General features: G+C 40.2%; 3 protein-coding genes across 6 annotated transcripts in view; all 3 read left to right on the forward strand.

Annotated features, from left to right (window-relative positions):
- The window catches only part of LOC120528485 (zinc finger and SCAN domain-containing protein 2-like), a 422905-nt gene that overhangs the window by 45372 nt on the left and 354872 nt on the right, over positions 1-22661 (forward strand). The window lies entirely within an intron of this gene.
- The window catches only part of LOC120528477 (zinc finger protein 502-like), a 691287-nt gene that overhangs the window by 2573 nt on the left and 666053 nt on the right, over positions 1-22661 (forward strand). The window lies entirely within an intron of this gene.
- Positions 3012-22208, forward strand: LOC120528476 (gastrula zinc finger protein XlCGF26.1-like). Of its 3 annotated transcripts, none has more exons than XM_039752644.1 (3): positions 3012-3089; positions 15155-15678; positions 20321-22208. In XM_039752644.1, exons 2-3 carry the CDS (start codon positions 15267-15269, stop codon positions 21181-21183), a joined length of 1275 nt encoding a protein of 424 aa, XP_039608578.1. In that variant the 5' UTR covers positions 3012-3089; positions 15155-15266; the 3' UTR covers positions 21184-22208. The 3 variants fall into 3 exon arrangements, with proteins under 3 accessions (XP_039608578.1, XP_039608580.1, XP_039608579.1); XM_039752646.1 differs by lacking the exon at positions 3012-3089 and adding an exon at positions 5286-5337; XM_039752645.1 differs by lacking the exon at positions 3012-3089 and adding an exon at positions 9935-9995.

Here is a 22661-nt window from a genome sequence, read left to right on the forward strand (position 1 = left end):
CAATGTTTAAGTCGGGATTCTCTCTCGCTGGATGAATCAACTGATGTCTATAAGACCTTGCAACTCGTAGTATTATTTCATGGCATTGACTATGAACTTAATGTCACACAGGAATTAGTGTCACTTCACAGCATGCACGGTACTACAACAGGAGAGGAGATCTTCAAAGAGATTCAAAAAACATGAACAGAATATAATTTGGACTGGAATCGTCTGCAGAGTGTAACAGCTGATGGAGGACAAAACATGTCTGGTATGAAGGTGGAATTGGTTGGACAAATCACAAAAGGGTGTGTGGATGCAGGAATATCAAACCCAATGTTTCTTCACTGTGTTATCCGCCAACAATCACTCTGTGGACAATACGCTGATATGAGCTGTGTCTTCAAACCTGCTATTTTGATGGTAAACTTCATTCGCTCTCATGCACTTCATCATCGCCAGTTTCGGTCTTTTCTTGAGGATTGTGATTCCAAGTGTTGACTTGACATTTGAAACTGCAGTCCAATGGCTTAGCTGTGGAAAGGGTCTTCATTTCAGGAATGAAACTGATATATTTCTTACAGAGAAAAACTATTATGAACCACTTTTATCAGATACCAAGGGGCTTTGGAAATTGGAATTTTCTGCAGATTTGGTGAACCACATGAACAATTTGAATTTAAAGCTGCAGGGTGAAAATAACTTAATTAGTGATTTATTAACTCATATCAAGGCATTCAGAGCAAAGTTGATACTTCTGGAAGGCCTGGTGAAAGATTGTAACTTTGCTGATATGCCACACTGTGCAGAATTGCAAAAAATGGGTGAAGCGCAATTTCCTTTCTCGTTTGCAAATTTAGTTATTTCAGATCTTAAACAACAATTTCAGAAGCGATTTGCTGATTTGGACGCCAATGCCACGGAAATTCGATTGTTTCGAATTCCGTTTGACTGTGATGTCGCTGATGTAAATATACGATAATTTAATCTCACATACTCTGTAAGTAGTTTATAAAAATTTCTACTTTCAATAAAACTCATACATCTAGTTATTTATCTTTTACTTTAGTACGGTCCGCTGAAAAGTGCTGAAGTACCCAAAGAGGCCCTCGTGGCGAAAAGTTTAGTGACGCCTTTAATAAACGGCCGCTCAAACAGCACTTAAAAGTAAATCGTCTAACAACTCGATATAAGACAATGAAACGAAGAGGCCGCGCCGCCGACAATGAAGGCTCACGCTGTCCGGCTGCGTGTTTGGAAGGCGCTGATTGGCTGAAACTGTTTAAAGCGAATTGTCAAAAGATGGAAGTGCCGTATAGCGATCAGCAACGAAAAGACACATTTAGACATGCTGGACAGTTTGTCTATACAATACAAATTCAGTACGACACCAGGGTCTCCAAACACTCAAATATGAAGCTTATTACGTTTTACAGTGAAAATCTTTACATACATAATATAATTAGGGGCGTGTGCCAATTCTTCTTATAAACATATTATCCATATTCATGTCCCATGTAGATATGTAATGTTTGCTGAGATTAAATAAAAGAGTAAAAACATACATAATAGTTATGGTACATTGTTTATAATTAACAAAACTCATCGTTTATCAGAAATGTTCTCCTTTGTATTTTTATGTTTGGAATTGTATTGCTTCAGTGTACAGTCGATTTATTCCACTTCTGGAGGTGTTCATTGTCGGTATTCTCCATTGCATTAACCATCCCCCTCCCCCTGTAACGCGTGCTAATGTAAGTGAGGGGCGGCAGACGAGCTCACGTAACGGGAGACAAGGCACCTCCTCACCCTGATGCCATGAGGGCTCTTCTCATAAATATTACCACCTTGAGCTTTATCTCATTCCTGCCAGTTTACTATTATTATTATTATTATTATTATTATTATTATTATTATTATTATTATTAATATTATTTTATTATTATTGAACACGTATGTAGAGGATATGTGTGTCTTATTTTATGTGTGTGACAGGACGGACGGTAAAGCCTTGAATGAAACTCCTTGTTGATGCTTTGGGTAACACGACAGGTGAGGAGCAGAGAACGTTAAACGTGTCAGTGACTGCGGGGGATTATGGGACTGAAGATGGTTTAAGAAAACAGAAACGACAAAAGCTTAGCCTTGCAATAATTGTATTTCCATCAATCTTTCACTTTGTTGTGCTGCACTTCACAAGATTACTTATTTACCCCCCTTTGAAAAGATACATTCACAAGGAAAGGATGTCGCTGACAAAGTCAGGTGGTTTTTTGAAAGTTTGGCTCCAGATGTGCTTATCCAGCTGCTCCTTCTTGTCAGTACTTGAGTGATCTTTACGTTCACCTCTGGATGAATTCGCAAAGTTTCTTTTCAACATTTTTGTCTCATTAACGCAGAAATCCCGAGGCTTTCCCTAAATTGCAAAAGACACTGTTGATGGCGCTGATTCTGTTTTAAAGACAGTTGTGATTAGTTACGCAGAGCTCGCTTTTACTCACATTGCTTTTTGGAAATCAATAACACAAATCAGCTACAGATCTGGGAATCACTGAGTAGTAAAAACGTTTAATGAGGACTGTCGTGCGCATATGCTGTTGTAATGACAACGTCGGTAGAAGAGACGCTGGATTGTTTGAGATATCATAATTTTTTTTTTAGATATCTTAAAGTAGATGTATTTTAAGACATCTATTATTTCATAAAATCTATTTTAAGATATCTCTAAATGTTAATTTGGCTTCCCATAGAAACACTAACTTTTTTTGGCAAGGTGCTTAGAAACTAGTTACTTTAATTTAAAATGCTTAGATAGAATAAGTCTGAGAATAAAAGACATTTCTGCTTGTCCCAGGTAACATCAATTCCTGTCATTCTTACAGCGGCCGTCGCTTCAGTGATGCTGCCTTAAAATAAGCGGGCAGTTCATCCTCGCAGTGGGCGTCCCGTGAAAGACGTTGTGGGCGTGTCGTGTTGTTGTGGGTGTGCCGTGAATGACGTAGTAGCTACTGTATCTATTGTGTGCTGTAGTTCCTCTCAATTTGCCCTTATGAGACCCTCGCGGTCCGACTTCTTCACGGCCACAAGATCAAGCAAATGTGCGGAAGGTAAGACAAAGTCGAATGTGGGGATCGCGTACGGGTGGGAATGGCAGCAGTGAGGAAGATCGCGACATGCTGAGCGGCTTTAACTTTGAGGAGGTGCCTGACGCCGCGTGGTTCGCATTTAAATGTTGGGGATTGAGCGCTACGTGGAGGAGGAGGCGGCACAGCAAATCGCACCTTCACCAGTTTATTGTGGATGACGGGGATCACGTACTTTTTAGCTGGTGCTACGTTAATTTATTTTCCAGTCGGTGTCCCGTGAAATGTAAAGCTACATCTGACTTGGCGGAGGCGCGTTAGGTCGGGATTGCTTCTGCTCTCTTCGTGCTCGTGCACTCTTTCGCGCTGCCTCGCCTTTTGATTTTGCGCATGCTCCGAACTGTGCTGTCCGTCGGGCACGCGCTTGTTCAGCCGCTCGCTCCCGCACGGCCCCGTCGATCATTTCTGATTTTTCTCGAGCTCTGCGTGTTCTTTGTGTTTTTTTTTCTTTTTCCTCTAAAGCCGTCATCGGCAAACTTTATTAAAATGGCGTCGCACGATGTAACTTTACAGGGCGCGTTCAGGTTTTATTTCCAGCAGTTTGATTTCATTTTTTGTATTTTCTTATCAGGAAAGATACTCGTGTGGTTTCACTGTAACAGGGAGACTTTGATTTGTTTAATGGGAAATAAAAAATGCAAACATTACACAAGCTATTAGTGCTGCTGGAGGGATACAGTAAAATCTACAGCTGGCATGCATTACGAGTACAGTTTTGTGATATTTTAGACGATATTGTTTTATTTAATGTCTTTTATCTTTCACAACTACTTTCAGTATTTCTGTACACTTTGATACTTTAACTTACTAGAGATGGCCGTGTTAAAATGAAGATCAGGACTCAAGCCAATCGGGCTGTTTGTGTCGGACCACATGAAGCCATCAAAATACAAAATGTGAAAGCTGCAGAGCCGCGACTCGACTATTATGGGCTGGAGCTCAACTGTCTGTCCTCATTGTTTAAAATGGTGAGCAGGGGGTCAGTCATGGGGGGCTGAGAATGGGCCACAATGTTCACAGATAAGGGGGGCAGACCGACAGACGGCATTTACTGCGAGTGCAGGGCTTTGGAGATTAGGGGCGATTGGGGAAATATTTTTGTTACTTTAAAATGTGCACCATTTATGTGAAGAAGTTATTTTAAAATGAGAGCAGATTACGTAGCCACATGCCTTTGAAGTAGAAGAGCCTTTTGAAATTTATTTACTTTAAGTAAAGCGAGTTTGAGAAGCAATGCAGTTATGAAGAATATGTGAAGAAGCGTTAATCCAAATGGCAGGCACTTTAAAGTGAACCAATTCTTTACATCCCAATGACGTAATGAGAAACAGGCTGGGATTGCAATAAATCTATAAGGGTCTCTGGGTTTACATGCTTGACATTACGAAATGAATTTACACGCTGAACCTTTAATTTACTGAGAGGTACGCTAACAGCAAATGTGATCATTTTGTAATCTGAGATGAGTAATTCAACAGGAATAAGATTGTGAGGTGTGATAGTAGAACAGCAAACTAACTCTAAAATATGACCCTTGTTATGAGTTGAAAAGTTGACTTGTCTTTGACCATTTGACATTTGTAACAACATTGGAGACAGCTTGACATCCACCATTACCTACTCAGCACAACACTACCATCTTTACTAAAGTAACAACATGACATAAAGATGACTGTATACGATACTAGGGACCTTTTCACCTTTTGTAAAATTTGCTTTGATTAAAACTGGATTTGATTTATTGTGTCCCTGTAAGAAGACAAAGGTCCAAGGGCCTCTTGTATAAATGGTGGGTACAAACAAGAATGTTGCGTATGCCCATTTCCACACTCATTTCGAGATGTATAAAAGCTAAACTTGGTGTAAAGCCACACAGATTTTAAAGGCAGCATCACACCTTTCGTACGCACGATTCTGCTCAGTTTTTCAAACGGTCGGCACCCGGCGTCACAGCAGTGCTACTGTTTCTGTGTCGTTTCCCTTTCTTTTTTGGATTCACATCAATGATGTGGACATTAACAAATATACCAAAATTAAATGCATGTCATTCACAAATTTAATTCACTTGATTGTAATCATTCAGCAATAATATAATGGTGAACTACCAGGGCTGTATTAGTGCTGTTAGAAAACATCACAATTGGAAGAATCAGAAGAAAAGAGATTTACAGATCATACTGACTTCTTGTGCCATGATGATGACAACTGGCTTGTAAGTGAATTGAAATTTCCAAGAACTGTCCTCATGGAGCCGTGTGATGTGAGAATACTAAGATGTATACTTGATATAATTTTATGGTGAAATGCATTAAATTATATATATTAAATTTTACAGATAAATTGTTAACTTCATTTAAATAATGTGTGCTGTTAATAATTAAACATGTTGGGGCACAGTGGCATGGCAGAAGAGCTGCTGACTCAAAGTAAAGGGGTCACATCCCAGGTGTCACCAGCCTGGAGTTTCTGTTTTTCTGGAGGGTTTCCTCCTCATGCTTTGATTTCCTTCCAAAGGCTTGCATGTGAGGGGATTTGGAGATGATAAATTGACATTATATTAGTGTCTGTCTGCACTCGTGTTCACCCTGTGAAGGGCTGGCACCATGCCCAGGGATTGTTACTGCCGAGCACTCTGTGCTTGCTGGGACTGGCACAGCTAGATGGATGGATCAGTGGATGGATGGATGGAATCATTAAACATGTATAACGAAGATTGTTCAATGTTCCTTAAAAGTTTTTAAGAATCAAAGATCTAAGCTTACAGATGGTTTAACATTTATTACAGAGCTCATTGTGTGTCAATTGTTTAATGGAGAAAGAAAATGAAAGGACAGGAATTGGGGGTTGGTAGGTTAGACAGACACCGCACTGCTGTGATAAATTATTCCATCTTGGGTCGCATGCGTCCCAGCAAACATCATGTGCATGGCAGGAACAATCCTTGGTCAGAACGCCAGTTTATTTCTACCTGCTGCTCCACCGTGCCCCCCACATGTTTAACACCTGCTGTAATGCATTTCATCAAGAAAATGATATCAAGTATTCACCTTAGTATTCTGAAATGTTCAGAGAGCTGTAATATTATGACTGTAATGTATTCTGTGTGGCAATCACTTCCTGCGCACTCCTGTCGGTGTAAGAGAGCCTGTTTAAGAAGCACGTAGTGATTAATGACCGGGTCAGGGAACACTTAGAATACGAAGCATTTAATGTGCTACTTTAGTTACGATGGGAACTAGGGAATTAAACATTGATTTTAAGATGAAGGTTACAACTTTCTACTTTAATGACAAAATCAACTAAGACATTAACATGGAAATGGCAAGATTAAAGTTGACATTTCGACTTTAATCTCAACATAGACCTTCTTTTTCAGACTCGCCTTTTCACATCGACTTTGATATCTGACCACTTCTTTTGTTTATTTTGTGCACTGTGGGACTTTCTGAAATTGAACTTTTGTGTGCCTCTGCCATGCTGTGCCACTCTATCAATTCCTTTTGTCACTCATACCACTGCTTAAGCCACCTAATGGTGTGTTTTTTCTTGCCTACACTTCACTGAGTAGGACTTCCATTTCACATTCACTGAAATTCTTCTTCTCTCCATGTGCTTTTACCATTCACCGATGGCAATATCATCAAAGAATATGTGATGGAAGCTGTGGCTGAGTTATGCCCAGAAAAACTTGATCTTTATAAAATGATAAGTCCTGCACTAAATCCTGTTGCTCTTCGGGTCGAAAATATGGAAAATTGCATATCGAGCAAGTTGTAGGCAAAGCCCAATGTTTAAGTCGGGATTCTCTCTCGCTGGATGAATCAACTGATGTCTATAAGACCTTGCAACTCGTAGTATTATTTCATGGCATTGACTATGAACTTAATGTCACACAGGAATTAGTGTCACTTCACAGCATGCACGGTACTACAACAGGAGAGGAGATCTTCAAAGAGATTCAAAAAACATGAACAGAATATAATTTGGACTGGAATCGTCTGCAGAGTGTAACAGCTGATGGAGGACAAAACATGTCTGGTATGAAGGTGGAATTGGTTGGACAAATCACAAAAGGGTGTGTGGATGCAGGAATATCAAACCCAATGTTTCTTCACTGTGTTATCCGCCAACAATCACTCTGTGGACAATACGTTGATATGAGCTGTGTCTTCAAACCTGCTATTTTGATGGTAAACTTCATTCGCTCTCATGCACTTCATCATCGCCAGTTTCGGTCTTTTCTTGAGGATTGTGATTCCAAGTGTTGACTTGACATTTGAAACTGCAGTCCAATGGCTTAGCTGTGGAAAGGGTCTTCATTTCAGGAATGAAACTGATATATTTCTTACAGAGAAAAACTATTATGAACCACTTTTATCAGATACCAAGGGGCTTTGGAAATTGGAATTTTCTGCAGATTTGGTGAACCACATGAACAATTTGAATTTAAAGCTGCAGGGTGAAAATAACTTAATTAGTGATTTATTAACTCATATCAAGGCATTCAGAGCAAAGTTGATACTTCTGGAAGGCCTGGTGAAAGATTGTAACTTTGCTGATATGCCACACTGTGCAGAATTGCAAAAAATGGGTGAAGCGCAATTTCCTTTCTCGTTTGCAAATTTAGTTATTTCAGATCTTAAACAACAATTTCAGAAGCGATTTGCTGATTTGGACGCCAATGCCACGGAAATTCGATTGTTTCGAATTCCGTTTGACTGTGATGTCGCTGATGTAAATATACGATAATTTAATCTCACATACTCTGTAAGTAGTTTATAAAAATTTCTACTTTCAATAAAACTCATACATCTAGTTATTTATCTTTTACTTTAGTACGGTCCGCTGAAAAGTGCTGAAGTACCCAAAGAGGCCCTCGTGGCGAAAAGTTTAGTGACGCCTTTAATAAACGGCCGCTCAAACAGCACTTAAAAGTAAATCGTCTAACAACTCGATATAAGACAATGAAACGAAGAGGCCGCGCGCCGACAATGAAGGCTCACGCTGTCCGGCTGCGTGTTTGGAAGGCGCTGATTGGCTGAAACTGTTTAAAGCGAATTGTCAAAAGATGGAAGTGCCGTATAGCGATCAGCAACGAAAAGACACATTTAGACATGCTGGACAGTTTGTCTATACAATACAAATTCAGTACGACACCAGGGTCTCCAAACACTCAAATATGAAGCTTATTACGTTTTACAGTGAAAATCTTTACATACATAATATAATTAGGGGCGTGTGCCAATTCTTCTTATAAACATATTATCCATATTCATGTCCCATGTAGATATGTAATGTTTGCTGAGATTAAATAAAAGAGTAAAAACATACATAATAGTTATGGTACATTGTTTATAATTAACAAAACTCATCGTTTATCAGAAATGTTCTCCTTTGTATTTTTATGTTTGGAATTGTATTGCTTCAGTGTACAGTCGATTTATTCCACTTCTGGAGGTGTTCATTGTCGGTATTCTCCATTGCATTAACCATCCCTCCCCTGTAACGCGTGCTAATGTAAGTGAGGGCGGCAGACGAGCTCACGTAACGGGAGACAAGGCACCTCCTCACCCTGATGCCATGAGGGCTCTTCTCATAAATATTACCACCTTGAGCTTTATCTCATTCCTGCCAGTTTACTATTATTATTATTATTATTATTATTATTATTATTATTATTATTATTATTAATATTATTTTATTATTATTGAACACGTATGTAGAGGATATGTGTGTCTTATTTTATGTGTGTGACAGGACGGACGGTAAAGCCTTGAATGAAACTCCTTGTTGATGCTTTGGGTAACACGACAGGTGAGGAGCAGAGAACGTTAAACGTGTCAGTGACTGCGGGGGATTATGGGACTGAAGATGGTTTAAGAAAACAGAAACGACAAAAGCTTAGCCTTGCAATAATTGTATTTCCATCAATCTTTCACTTTGTTGTGCTGCACTTCACAAGATTACTTATTTACCCCCCTTTGAAAAGATACATTCACAAGGAAAGGATGTCGCTGACAAAGTCAGGTGGTTTTTTGAAAGTTTGGCTCCAGATGTGCTTATCCAGCTGCTCCTTCTTGTCAGTACTTGAGTGATCTTTACGTTCACCTCTGGATGAATTCGCAAAGTTTCTTTTCAACATTTTTGTCTCATTAACGCAGAAATCCCGAGGCTTTCCCTAAATTGCAAAAGACACTGTTGATGGCGCTGATTCTGTTTTAAAGACAGTTGTGATTAGTTACGCAGAGCTCGCTTTTACTCACATTGCTTTTTGGAAATCAATAACACAAATCAGCTACAGATCTGGGAATCACTGAGTAGTAAAAACGTTTAATGAGGACTGTCGTGCGCATATGCTGTTGTAATGACAACGTCGGTAGAAGAGACGCTGGATTGTTTGAGATATCATAAAATTATTTTTTAGATATCTTAAAATAGATGTATTTTAAGACATCTATTATTTCATAAAATATATTTTAAGATATCTCTAAATGTTAATTTGGCTTCCCATAGAAACACTAACTTTTTTTGGCAAGGTGCTTAGAAACTAGTTACTTTAATTTAAAATGCTTAGATAGAATAAGTCTGAGAATAAAAGACATTTCTGCTTGTCCCAGGTAACATCAATTCCTGTCATTCTTACAGCGGCCGTCGCTTCAGTGACGCTGCCTTAAAATAAGCGGGCAGTTCATCCTCGCAGTGGGTGTCCCGTGAAAGACGTTGTGGGCGTGTCGTGTTGTTGTGGGTGTGTCGTTAATGAAGTAGTAGCTGCTGTATCTATCGCTTGCTGTAGTTCCTCTCTGTTTGCTCTTATGAGACCCTCATGCTCAGACTTCTTCACGGCCACAAGGTCAGGCAAATGTGCGGAAGGTGAGACAAAGTCGAACGTGGGATTGCGTGCTGGTGGGAATGCTAGCAGTGAGGAAGATCGCGACATGCTAAGTGCTAAATTTGAGGAGGTGCCTGAGGCCACGAGGTTCGCTTTTAAGTGTTGGGGATTAAGCGCTACGTGGGGGTTGGGGGGCACAGCAAATCGCACCTTCACGAGTTTAATGTGGATGACGGGGGTCGCGCACTTTGTTGCTAGTGGTACATTAATGTATTTTCCGGTCGGTGTCCCGTGACATGTAATGCTACATCTGACTTGGCGGAGGGGCGTTACCTCGGGATTGCTTCTGCTCTCTTCGCGCTTGTGCACTTTTCTGCGCCGTTCCGCCTTTTAATTTCGCGCATGCCCCGAACTGTACTGTCCTTCGGGCACGCGCTTGTTCAGCCGCTAACTCCCGCATGGCCCCGTCATTCATTTTTTCTCGAGTTCTGCGTGTTCTTTGTGTTTTTTCCTTTTTCCTCTAAAGCCGTCATCGGCAAACTTTGTTAAAGTGGGGTCGAGTGATGTAACTTTACAGGGTGCGTTCAGGTTTCATTTTCAGCAGTTTGTCTCATACCGTGACCTTCATTTTTTGGTATTTTCTTATCAGGAAATATGCTCGTGTGATTTCACTGTAACAGGGAGACATTGATTTGTTTAATGGAAAATAAAAACTACAAACATTACACAAGCTAGTGCTGCTGGAGGGATACAGTCAAATCTACAGCTGGCATCGCATTACGAATACAGTTTTCTGATATTTGAAACGGTATTGTTTTATTTAATGAAGAAAGTCAGAGGATAGTGGGTTTTGCCAAAAGGATGGACATGGCTGTGTTGAACACATATTTTAAGAAAAGGGAGGAACATAGGATTACGTATAAGGGTGGAGGAAGATGCACACAGGTAGATGACATCCTATGCAGAAGAGTCAATCTATAGGAGATTGAAGACTGTAAAGTGATGGCAGGGGAAAGTGTAGTTAAGCAACAAAGGATGGTGGTCTGTACGATGACTTTGGAGATCAAGCATCGGAAGAGAGTGAGGGCAGAGCTAAGGATCAAATGGTGGAAGTTGAAAAAAAATGAACACTGCAAGGTTGAGTTTAGGGAGGAGGTGAGACAGGCACTGAGTGGTAGTGAAGAGTCACCAGACAGCTGGGAAACTACAGCAGATGTAGTAAGGGTAACAGCAAGAAGGGTGCTTGGCATAACATCTGGAAAGAGGAAGGAGGAAAAGGAAACCTTGTGGTGGAATGAGGAAATACAGGAGATTATACAGAGGAAGAGGATGGCAAAAAAGAAGTGGGATAGTCAGAGAGATGCAGAAAGTAGACAAGAGTACAATGAGATAAGGCACAAGGTGAAGAGAGAGGTGGTGAAGGCTAAAGGAAAGGCGTATGATGAATTGTTTGAGAGGTTGGACACTAAGGAGAGAGATAAGAACCAGTGGGCTACACAGAGGGACCAAGCTGGGAAAGATGTGCAGCAGGTTAGGGTGATAAAGATGAAAACATATTCACAAGCGAGGAGAGTGTGTTGAGCAGATGGAAAAAGTACTTTGAGAGGCTGATGAATGAAGAGAATGAGAGAGAAGAGTTTGGATGATGTGGAGATAGTGAATCAGGAAGTGCAATGGATTAACAAAGAGGAAGTAAGAACAGCTATAGACAGGATGAAAATTGGAAAGTCCATTGGTCCAGATGACATACCTATGAAAGCATAGAGGTGTTTAGGAGAAATGACAGTGGAGTTTTTAACCAGAATTTTAATGGAATCTTGGAAAGTGAGAGGTTGCCTGAGGAGTGAAGAAGAAGTGTACTGGTACCGATATTTAAGAATAAGGGGGATGCGCAGAACTGTAGTAACTACAGGGGTATACAATTGATGGGCCACTGCATGAAGTTTTGGGAAAGAGTAGTGGAAGCTCAGTTAAGAAGTGAGGTGATGATTAATGAGCAGCAGGATGGTTTCATGCCAGGAAAGAGCACCCAGATGCAATGTTTGCTCTGAGGATGTTGATGGAGAAGTTTAGAGTAAGCCAGAAGGAGTTGCATTGCGTCTTTGTGGACCTGGAGAAAGCATATGACAGGGTGCCTTGAGAGGAATTATGGTATTGTATGAGGAAGTCGGGAGTGGCAGAGAAGTATATAAGAGTGTTACAGGATATGATTGCGGGAAGTCTGACAGTGGTGAGGTCTCTGGTAGGAGCAACGGATGCAATTCAATGTGGAGGTGGGATTACATCAGGTTTCGGCTCTGAGCCCTTTCTTATTTGCAAAGGTGATGGACAGGTTGACAGACGGAATTAGACAGGAGTCCCCGTGGACTATGATGTTTGCTGATGACATTGTGATCTGTAGCGATAGTAGGGAGCAGGTTGAGGAGACCCTGGACAAGTGGAGGTCTGCTCTAGAGAGGAGAGGAATGAAGGTCAGTAGGAACAAGATAAAATACATGTGTGTAAATGAGAGGGAGGTCAGTGGAATGGTGAGGATGCATGGAGTAAAGTTGATGAAGGTGGATGAGTTTAAATACTTTGGATCAACAGTACAGAGTAATGGGGATTGTGGAAGAGAAGTGAAGAAGAGAGTGCAGGCAGGGTGGAATGGGTGAAGAAGAGTGTCAAGAGTGATTTGTGACAGATGGATATCAGCAAGAGTGAAAGGGAAGGTCTACAGGACGGTAGTGAGACCAGCTATGTTATATGGGCTGGAGACGATGGCACTGACCAGAAAGCAGGAGACAGAGCTGGAGGTGGCAGAGTTAAAAATGCTAAGATTTGCACTGGGTGTGACAGGGATGGACAGGATTAGAAATACGGACATTTGAGGGTCAGCTCAGGTGGGACGATTGAGAGACAAAGTCAGAGGCGAGATTGCGTTGGTTTGGACATATGCAGAGGAGAGATGATGGGTATATTGGGAGAAGGATGCTAAGGATAGAGCTGCCAGGGAAGAGGAGAGGAGGAAGGCCTAAGAGAAGTTTTATGGATGTGGTGAGAGAGGACATGCAGGTGACGGGTGTAACGGAACAAGATGACGAGGACAGGAAGATATGGAATAAGAAGATCCGCTGTGGTAACTCCTAACGGGGGCAGCTGAAAGAAGAAGAAGAAAATTGTTTTATTTAATGTCTTTTAACCTTTACAAGTACTTTCCGTATTTCTGTACACTTTGATACTTTAGCTTCCTAGATATGGCCGTGTTAAGTGAAGAACAGGACTCAAGCCAATCGGGCTGTTTGTGTCGGACCACAAGAAGCCATCAAAATACAAAATGTGAAAGCTGCAGAGCTCAGCAGAGCCATGACTCAATTATTATGGGCTGGGGCTCAACTGTCTGTCCTCCTTGTTTAAAATGGTCTTGTTTCTTTATATTATGCCAAATGTATGTAAAGAAGTTATTTTAAAATGAGAGTAGTTTACGCAGCCACATGACTTTGAAGTAGAAGAGCCTTTTGAAATTTATTTTCTTTAAGTAAAGCGTGTTTGAGAAGCAAGGCAGTTATGAGGAATATGTGAAGAAGCGTTAATCCAAATGGCAGGCACTTTAAAGTGAACCGATTCTTTACATCCCAATTGACGTTACTTCCTATTAAGAATTGTTTTCTTGGAGAAAGTCTTTTCTCAGTTTATTCATTTTGAGTGACCTGCTTGGTTTAATGGGTTGTTGGCACTTTGTGATAGATGCAGAGATGAAGACATCAAACGTTACATCAGGTCTGTTTTGGCTGCCAACAAATGTAGTCAGCCCTGTTTTTGACTTGAGTTGTCCAGTCGCATCTCTTTTCATGACTCTAGAAGGTTCTCTGGCAGTGGTTTGAAGATTCTCCGTGTAGATTTCTTGCTGTGTACATATCGCTCCACTGACACTTACAAACTCCAATCACACATTCGAAGTGATCACGGCATTCATGACAAACCTAAAAGTGTCCCTACCTTTTATAAGGACGTTTTACTGAATGTTTTATGACGTTAATCAGCAAGCAGGTCCTCCAACTTGCAGTGAAAACTTGGGTGTTGGTGGCAGGACTGGCACTCCAACCACCGCAACAAACCTCCAACTGTTCAGTGTGGTGCTGAGGTGTCACCTGCTGCTTGGCTGCACTCGAACCTCAATCTGGGGGGCTCGCCATGTAGTGGGTGTGACAGCTCACTGTAATCAGAGCCTGCTCCCAACATTTGCTCTCTTTACGTAACATGAGTGATTATCCATCCATCCTTTATCCAACCCGCTATATCCTAACTACAGGGACACAGGGGTCTGCTTTAGCCAATCCCAGCCAACACAGGGCACAAAGCAGGGAACAAACCCCGGGCAGGGCGCCAGTCCACCTCAGTGAGTGATTATCTTAAAATTTAAATAGCAAAAAAAATATTTTAAAATTGGCCAGTTTTTCACTAACGCTACCTTATAATGTCATGAACATCTCAAGAAATTTTTTTTTTGTTAAAATCTATGATGATGAGATCCAAAAGTGTGATGATTTGATGTGGAATCTGTTTCAAATCAATGATATAATCCACCAAAGAAACTGCACTCACCCTTTTAACTTTGTCATAATCTGAATATCCTCATAGATAAAGATTTTTATCTCCTATACAAACACAACATCAAGCCTTTCTATCAGAATAGTCGCACCTTCTTCTTTGTTCAGGTCTTCTGCTCAAATTGACATCTCAATGCTGTCCCTGTAAGCGACAGTCCAACCCCAAGTGCGTGTTTTTTGATTCTAAGCTCAGTAACCCATGTCAAAAATTAAATCTTCATTATTCCAGCTCTCGTATGCTTTTTTCATGTCAAATGCAGGCAGGATTCTAAAATTAGCAGCCATCCTCTAATATGAATGTTAAACTTAAGTCCAGCGAGGATATCCAACAAAGCCCTAAATATGACGGCTTTAATAGACCTGCCATTGCTGTGTCCAAACATGATGGTGCCGTGTAGATAAAGTGTTGTCATATCTACATGGTGGCACTGAAATGTATGCAAATCCCCTTTAATGAAGGTCTGCAGTGCACTTTGATAAACTGTGAGGCAGAGGAGGAAATCAAGACAAATGTCTTTGACCCAAACCTCATGGAGGACACTGTGACCCTGGAGTGTGCTGATTATTTTTACTGACTTTATGAAGTTATTTCTACACTTTTATTTTCACAGGGCTTTTCGCAGGGGTGTCTAATGGCTTACAGCTCAGGGTTGTCCATGTGAGACGTGAATCTGAGAAGAGAAGGACAGACACTTAAAGAGAGAGAAGAGTTTCCCACAGAGCATGGCCTCTGCCAAAGAAGATGGCATGGATGAAAGAGCGGTGGACATTAAAGAAGAGGACTGTGAGCGGCTCACACCAGAGGATATGTGTGTGAAGCTGGAGGATCACAACAAAAGAATTTCAGTTTTTAAGGAGGAGGAATGCAAGGAGGTGACTGCTGCCATTAAACCTGAGGATCCGAATGATTTCTCCATTGACCTTGATATTCAAAAGCATGAAACTGAGAATATTTTCAAGAAAGATGCCTGTGAAGAATCTCCATCCAGTTTACAGTCCTGGTTCACTAATACGGGACGACTAGCTACACAGCAGAATTATGTAGAGCTGAAATCAGAGTTATCAGAGTCTGAAGAGAACATCACCGAGGGAAATGGGAGAGAAGGAGAAGAGTCACCTGGGAGTGTTGGAATAAGTGAGTAATGTGATTAAATATAAAAGAAAGAGAGCTTTTATAAATTCTAATGGTGGGTGCTTTGATGTTTCTAGAAGATTGAAATGAGAGTTCAAAACACAGTTAATTGAACTTGGATAAAGACCACCTGCTCGGGTACATGATAACCAACAATAGGTTACCTGATAAATGATATATTAGAAAAACTTGGGTGAATACGGAAAAATCTAAAGTGTTGAGCGCATGACTTGAACATCATGAAGCTTTGACTGAAGTTGTGACTTATGTTAGGCCAACAGCACATTACGTTCAATGAGAATATCAAAAGTCATATTTTGTTAAAGACATGTATATTTCTTAAATTGTGTGGCAATTAAAGTAGAAAAGTCCACAGAAAGAAAGAAATAAGTAAGAATAAAATCCTCACCCCTGTGCTCTAAATCATAGTGAATTTGCTCAAGCCAGTGCTCACCTAATATGTGCCTTGTCTAATGGTAATCTCGTGCACTTTGACGTTAACAGTGACAAGAGCTACCTGTACAAGACATGATGACATTCAGGGGGTCTCAGGGTCTTCTTTCACTATCGTGTTCTGCTCTCAGCCTGATCTTGCTGGGGCAGCATGGCCTGGACAAGTTGGCAGTGGTGTGAAATCTTCACTTTGGAGATGATCTTGGGCCCTTCCGTCTCCCACAGTCACATTGGGTCAATTTGGAGTCACCACTCCACTTCACCTGCATGTTTTTGGGGATGAGGAGAAGAACCAGAATGACCAGAAACACCATTCAGATCCCCTATGTAGAACAAATGTGGGCAGGATTTGACCCCAGGACACCTGAGCAATAAAGCAGCTGTGCTAAATACTGTGCCCCCCTAACTCAAGCAGATATATTTGTATGTTTATTTTTAGACCAGATTAGGTTCTAGAGGATGTAAATATCATCACATACAGTGCATCCGGAAAGCATTCACAGCGCATCACTTTTTCCACGTTTTGTTATGTTACAGCCTTATTCCAAAATTAATTAAATTCATTTTTTTCCTCAGAATTCTACACATAACACCCCATAATGACAACATGAAAAAAGTTTACTTGAGGTTTTTGCAAATTTATTAAAAATAAAAAAAGTGATAAATCACATGTACTTAAGTATTCACAGCCTTTGCTCAATACTTTGTCGATGCACCTTTGGCAGCAATTCCAGCCTCAAGTCTTTTTGAATATGATGCCACAAGCTTGGCACACCTGTCCTTGGCCAGTTTTGCCCATTCCTTTTTGCAGCACCTCTCAAGCTCCATCAGGTTGGATGGGAAGCGTCGGTGCACAGCCTTTTTAAAATCTCTCCAGAGATGTTCAATCGGATTCAAGTCTGGGCTCTGGCTGGGCCACTCAAGGACATTCACAGAGTTGTCCTGAAGCCACTCCTTTGATATCTTGGCTGTGTGCTTAGGGTCGTTGTTCTGCTGAAAGATGAACTGTCTCCCCAGTCTGAGGTCACGGGCGCTCTGAAGCAGGTTTTCATCCAGGATGTCTCTGTACATTGCTGCAGTCATCTTTCCCTTTATTCTGACGAGTCTTCCAGTTCCTGCCCCTGAAAAACATCCCCACAGCATGATGCTGCCACCACCATACTTCACTGTAGGGATGGTATTGGCCTGGTGATGAGCGGTGCCTGGTTTCCTCCAAACGTGACGCCTGGCATTCACACCAAAGAGTTCAATCTTTGTCTCATAAGACCAGAGAGTTTTGTTTCTCATGGTCTGAGAGTCCTTCAGGTGCCTTTTGTCAAACTCCAGGCGGGCTGCCATGTGCCTTTTACTAAGGAGTGGCTTCTGTCTGTTCACTCTACCATACAGGTCTGATTGGTGGATTGCTGCAGAGATGGTTGTCCTTCTGGAAGGTTCTCCTCTCTCCACAGAGGACTTCTGGAGCTCTGACAGAGTGACCATCGGGTTCTTGGTCACCTCCCTGACTAAGGCCCTTCTACCCCAATCACTCAGTTTAGATGGCCAACCAGCTCTAGGAAGAGTCCTGGTAGTTTCAAACTTCTTCCACTTACGGATGATGGAGACCACTGTGCTCATTGAGACCTTCAAAGCAGCAGAACTTTTTCTGTAACCTTCCCCAGATTTGTGCCTCGTGACAATCCTGTCACGGAGGTCTACAGACAATTCCTTTGACTTCATGCTTGGTTTGTGCTCTGACATGAACTGTTAACTGTGGGACCTTCTATAGACAGGTGTGTGCCTTTCCACATCATGTCCAATCAACTGAATTGACCACAGGTGGACTCCAATTAAACATCTCAAGGATGATCAGGGGAAACAGGATGCACCTGAGCTCAATTTTGAGCTTCATGGCAAAGGCTGTGAATACTTATGTACATGTGCTTTCTCAGTTTTTTTATTTTTAATAAATTTGCAAAAACCTCAAGTAAACTTTTTTCACGTTGCATTATGGGGTGTTGTGTGTAGAATTCTGAGGAAAAAAAATAATTTAATCCATTTTGGAATAAGGCTGTAACATAACAAAATGTGGAAAAAGTGATGTGCTGTGAATACTTTCCGGATGCACTGTACATTACAATGAAGAAGAGAAAATATAAATTCAGACACATTATTGTGTAGGAAGGCTCTGATCGGAGTCTTTAGAGTTGATATTGATGACCCATTCCATTCCATTAAAATCTGCTGATATCAAGAATAATTATAATACCTTTTTTCTTTCGAAATGATAAATGTATTTTTAGCCATGCATAAGCTTCACATTCCATAATAAAGTGCTACTGCATACAGCATACACAAAGAATATTTACCCATAATGCACACATAATGGAACTAAAACAAGATGAACAAAATAAAATGCATGTCTTAATCATACTCCACATTTCTAATCAAGTAAAATGTTCAATTAGATATTTGTAGCTGTCGACTCCAACAAGAAGAAAACGAGACAGTCTTGGTGAACGCTTCAGGTTCTTATCTAAGAATATAAACATCTCTGCATGTTCTGAGGACAGTCTGGTCCTCCTCGCTGTCCCCAATCATATAAGGAGATCACAGGTAGGACGACGACTTTTATTGGTCCTCCAGAAAGCCAGTGGCCCAGCATCTCTTGTGGTATGAGGTTCACAGAGATAAAGATTCACCTCTGATGCTGCTGACTGAAATATCGTTTTTATCTTTATTGACAATTTCTTCATGCATTCTGCAGTTCTGTTGGTGTGGAGTTTCTTTGGATCTCTCGGCTGTCATCTGTCACTCTGAGTGCATCTGTGTGGTCGAGACACCGGCACTAAGCAGTTTATGTGTTTGAGATTTGCAAATATCTGTGAAATACATGTCCTTGTGCCATTGTTCAATTTTGGGAGAAAATTTATTATGATAATAATATCTGCTACAGAATTCATAACTGTGACTATTCATACTCAATGCTTATTATGCATAATTATTATTATTATTATTATTATTATTATTATTATTTTGTTAGGTCTAAAAACTAGGCTCGCACCATTCTACCCAACAAGCCAATAAGAAGCTGATTACAATTTCTAACTAATCGACGTCCACTTGATAATGATTTATGTTTATGTTCCAGCTTGGTTATACTCTGCACCCCTTTCCTCCCATCTACCTACACATTCACTGGAAGGCTAATGTAAGTGATTTTAGTCAAAATATCTAATGACTGGTTAATTAATTAAACAAATAAATCAGTCAACAAACACTCACTGGCAGACAGAATTGTAGATCTAAATGATCTAGAAGTTGCCATCTTCCAGAACTGAACATGGCACGTTGTCCAGCCTTACGACTTCCTCTGTTTATGCGGTCACAGTAAGTCTTTGGTGTTCTTGCTGTCAGTATTATAAGGTTGAGTTTTCTAAGTGTTGCCATTATTGGAGGCTGAGTGAGAGTAGGAGACTGAGCTAGAATAAACTTGCTGGTCGCCTCAGCCTTTGAACAGCTCGTTCTTCACAACAGTCCCTTTTGTGTTGACTTCTCAGATGCTGCCTAAGGTTTGTATTGTTGAAAGTTTTAGCAGAGAATCCTACATGATTGACTTCTTTATGCAGAAGTATTATAAACCGTAAATTTGTTATCTCTTGTAGGATGGCAATAAAATTGTTAAACTTACTAGGACGTGTTTCTGTATTTTGGTAATGTTGGAATGTTGTCTTGCATGCTTTTTATTATTCAAAATCAGATGTTAAGATCAGCTAATTTGCCATTTGACATGAAAATTGGCTGATTTTGATTTGTGATTGGTTGATCAGATCATGCCTGACTTTACAAGGTTAGAGAAAGGTAGAGAAATTGAACAGACAGCAGCAGAACATGTAAAGACCACACATGGAGTGGCCAGACCATAAATGGCACCTCATTGTAAGGAAGGAACGTCAACCAGTGTGCCACCACTTTACTTGTACTGTTTCCTTTATTTTAAAAGGTGGGTAGTGGTTTGGAGTTTGGACATCAAACCCCGAAGTTGAAGGTTCAAATTCAGCTATTGACACCATGTGACCACAAGCAAGTCACGTGACCTGCCTGTCCTCCTGTTGAAAAACGAGAAATGTAAACAGTTCTGTCTCAAATGTTGTAAGTTGCCTTGGTGTCAGAAAAAAAAATAATAATTATATTTAAAATGTTTGTGTTATTTCAGAATTGCAGAAGAATGGCAGCTTCTCTCCACCCTCATTTGGTCAGCCCACTCTTCAATACAAAAAGAAAGGTATGAAGATTCACACAGGAAAAAAATCATATTGTTTTCATGAATGTGGCAAGCATTTCTCAAACATTCAGACTTTTAACAAACACAAAAAAAATCACTATGTAGAGCAGAAACCCCATTGCTGTAAAGAATGTGGTAAACGATTCTCAATGAGATGCCGTCTTGAGAACCACAGAATAATCCACACTGGAGAAAAACCTCATTGCTGTCCAGAATGTGGTAAGTTGTTCTCATGTAAACCCTATCTTCAGAGGCACAGAAGAATCCACACAGGAGAAAAACCTCATTGCTGTTCAGAATGTGGTAAGTCATTCTCACAAATAAGCTATCTTCAGAATCACAGAAGAATCCACACAGGAGAAAAACCTCATTGCTGTCCAGAATGTGGTAAGTCGTTCTCACAAATAAGCCATCTTCAGAGTCACAGAAGAATCCACACAGGAGAAAAACCTCATTGCTGTTCAGAGTGTGGTAAGTCGTTCTCACAAATAAGCTATCTTCAGAGTCACAGAAGAATCCACACAGGAGAAAAACCTCATTGCTGTTCAGAGTGTGGTAAGTCGTTCTCAAGGAAAAGCCATCTTCAGACTCACTTTAGCATCCACATTGGAGAAAAACCTCATTGCTGTCCAGAATGTGGTAAGTCGTTCTCCAGTAGTAGTCATCTTCAGAGGCACAGAAGAATCCACACAGGAGAAAAACCTTATTGTTGTCCAGAATGTGGCAAACAATATTCTAACAAACTCAGTTTTCAAAGGCACACAGAAATTCATGCTGGAAAGAATCCATATTGATGTTCTCAATGTGGAAAAAGGTTTTTCAAAAATAGCTGTTTTCGAGTACACACACAAACTTACATGGAAGAGAAAATGCAGTATGTATGTTTTAAATGTGGCAAATGTTGTGCAAGCCAGAAATGTCTTATAGACAGGCCAAAATCCATACCGGAATAAAATCTTTTTCCTGATCAGAATGAGTAAACGATTCTTAGATTTATACACATTTCAGTGCCACATCAGAACTCATACTGCAGAGAAGCCTTATTGTTGTCCTGAATGTGATACGCAGTTTTCACAGCAAAGTACCCTACTGAGTCAAATGAGACTTCACACCGGAGAGAAACCTCACCATTGCTTGGAATGTGGCAAACAATTCTCACACCTTAATTCTCTTTATAATCATAGGAGAAGTCATACCGGAGAGAAGCTTTACAGTTGTAATGAATATGGAATGTGATTTTCATATAACAGTTGTCTTCACAAACATAAAATAATTCATTCTGGAAAAGAAAGAAAGCTGTTCTGACTGTGGCAAGCTTTCCTCAGACAGCACGACTCTTAAAGATCACATGAGAATTCACTCTGGAGGGAAAACCCTAATACTGACCAGAATGTGGCAAACGATTCTCACGTCCAAGCACACTTAGGTGCCACAGAAGGATCCACATTGGAGAGAAGCAGTACACCTGTTCAAAATGTGTTCTAAATGTACTCTTCCAGAAGAAGTTTTCAGAGACACACACAAAGTCATATTGGAATAAAGCTTGTCCCAAAAATGACCAATGATGTTTCTATTGGTTCCTCAACCATAAAAAATGAATAATTAACTTCTGAATGAGGTAAAGGACTCCAGGTTAAAGTAGCTAATATGTACATAAGAATAGTGGAGAAAACACTGAAAGTGGCAAACAGATCGTAGATATAAGGTAAACTCAGAGCCACATATGAATTCTATGGATGAATAATTTTACAGTGACTTAGCATTTATCTTAAAGAAATAGCATAGAGTTAATAAATGTGGGAAACCAAATAAAGGTCAAGTGAACAACAATATGTAAACTGAAATATAAGATTTGGTTTAAAAATACTAAGATGGTCAAGTAAATAAAGAATTTACCAGAAGAAAGGTTAATATGATTTACAAAATGTAATGAAAGATGCCTAAGACATCAGCAGATTTACTTTAAGCAAAGAGAATGGAAAATTGTTATCTGCACTGAAATGTCAAGGGTGATGGTGCAACTCAAAGGTATAAGAAGAACCAGAATATAATATAACTGACTTTTATTTTATATAAATCATTTGGGTGTAAACCAACTGTTATGCATATGTAAGAATTTAAGACTAAATATAAGGTATAATTAGTGTTACAAATAATTAGATTGAATGTGTGATGTAACTACACCTTGGTATTAATGTGCACGTTACTGCTAGAACTTGTTACACACATAAAATGATGAAAGTTTAAAAATAGCTACATTTGTGTCTGTCTT

Source organism: Polypterus senegalus, chromosome 4 (genome assembly GCF_016835505.1).
Source record: "Polypterus senegalus isolate Bchr_013 chromosome 4, ASM1683550v1, whole genome shotgun sequence".
NCBI lineage: Eukaryota > Metazoa > Chordata > Cladistia > Polypteriformes > Polypteridae > Polypterus > Polypterus senegalus.

Bases quoted from the DNA above. Each gene is read 5' to 3' on its own strand.
- LOC120528476 (XM_039752644.1), top strand. From the start codon at position 15,267: ATGGCCTCTGCCAAAGAAGATGGCATGGATGAAAGAGCGGTGGACATT. The intron at 15,679-20,320 runs GTGAGTAATGTG...GTGTTATTTCAG, and splicing joins ACCTGGGAGTGTTGGAATAA to AATTGCAGAAGAATGGCAGC.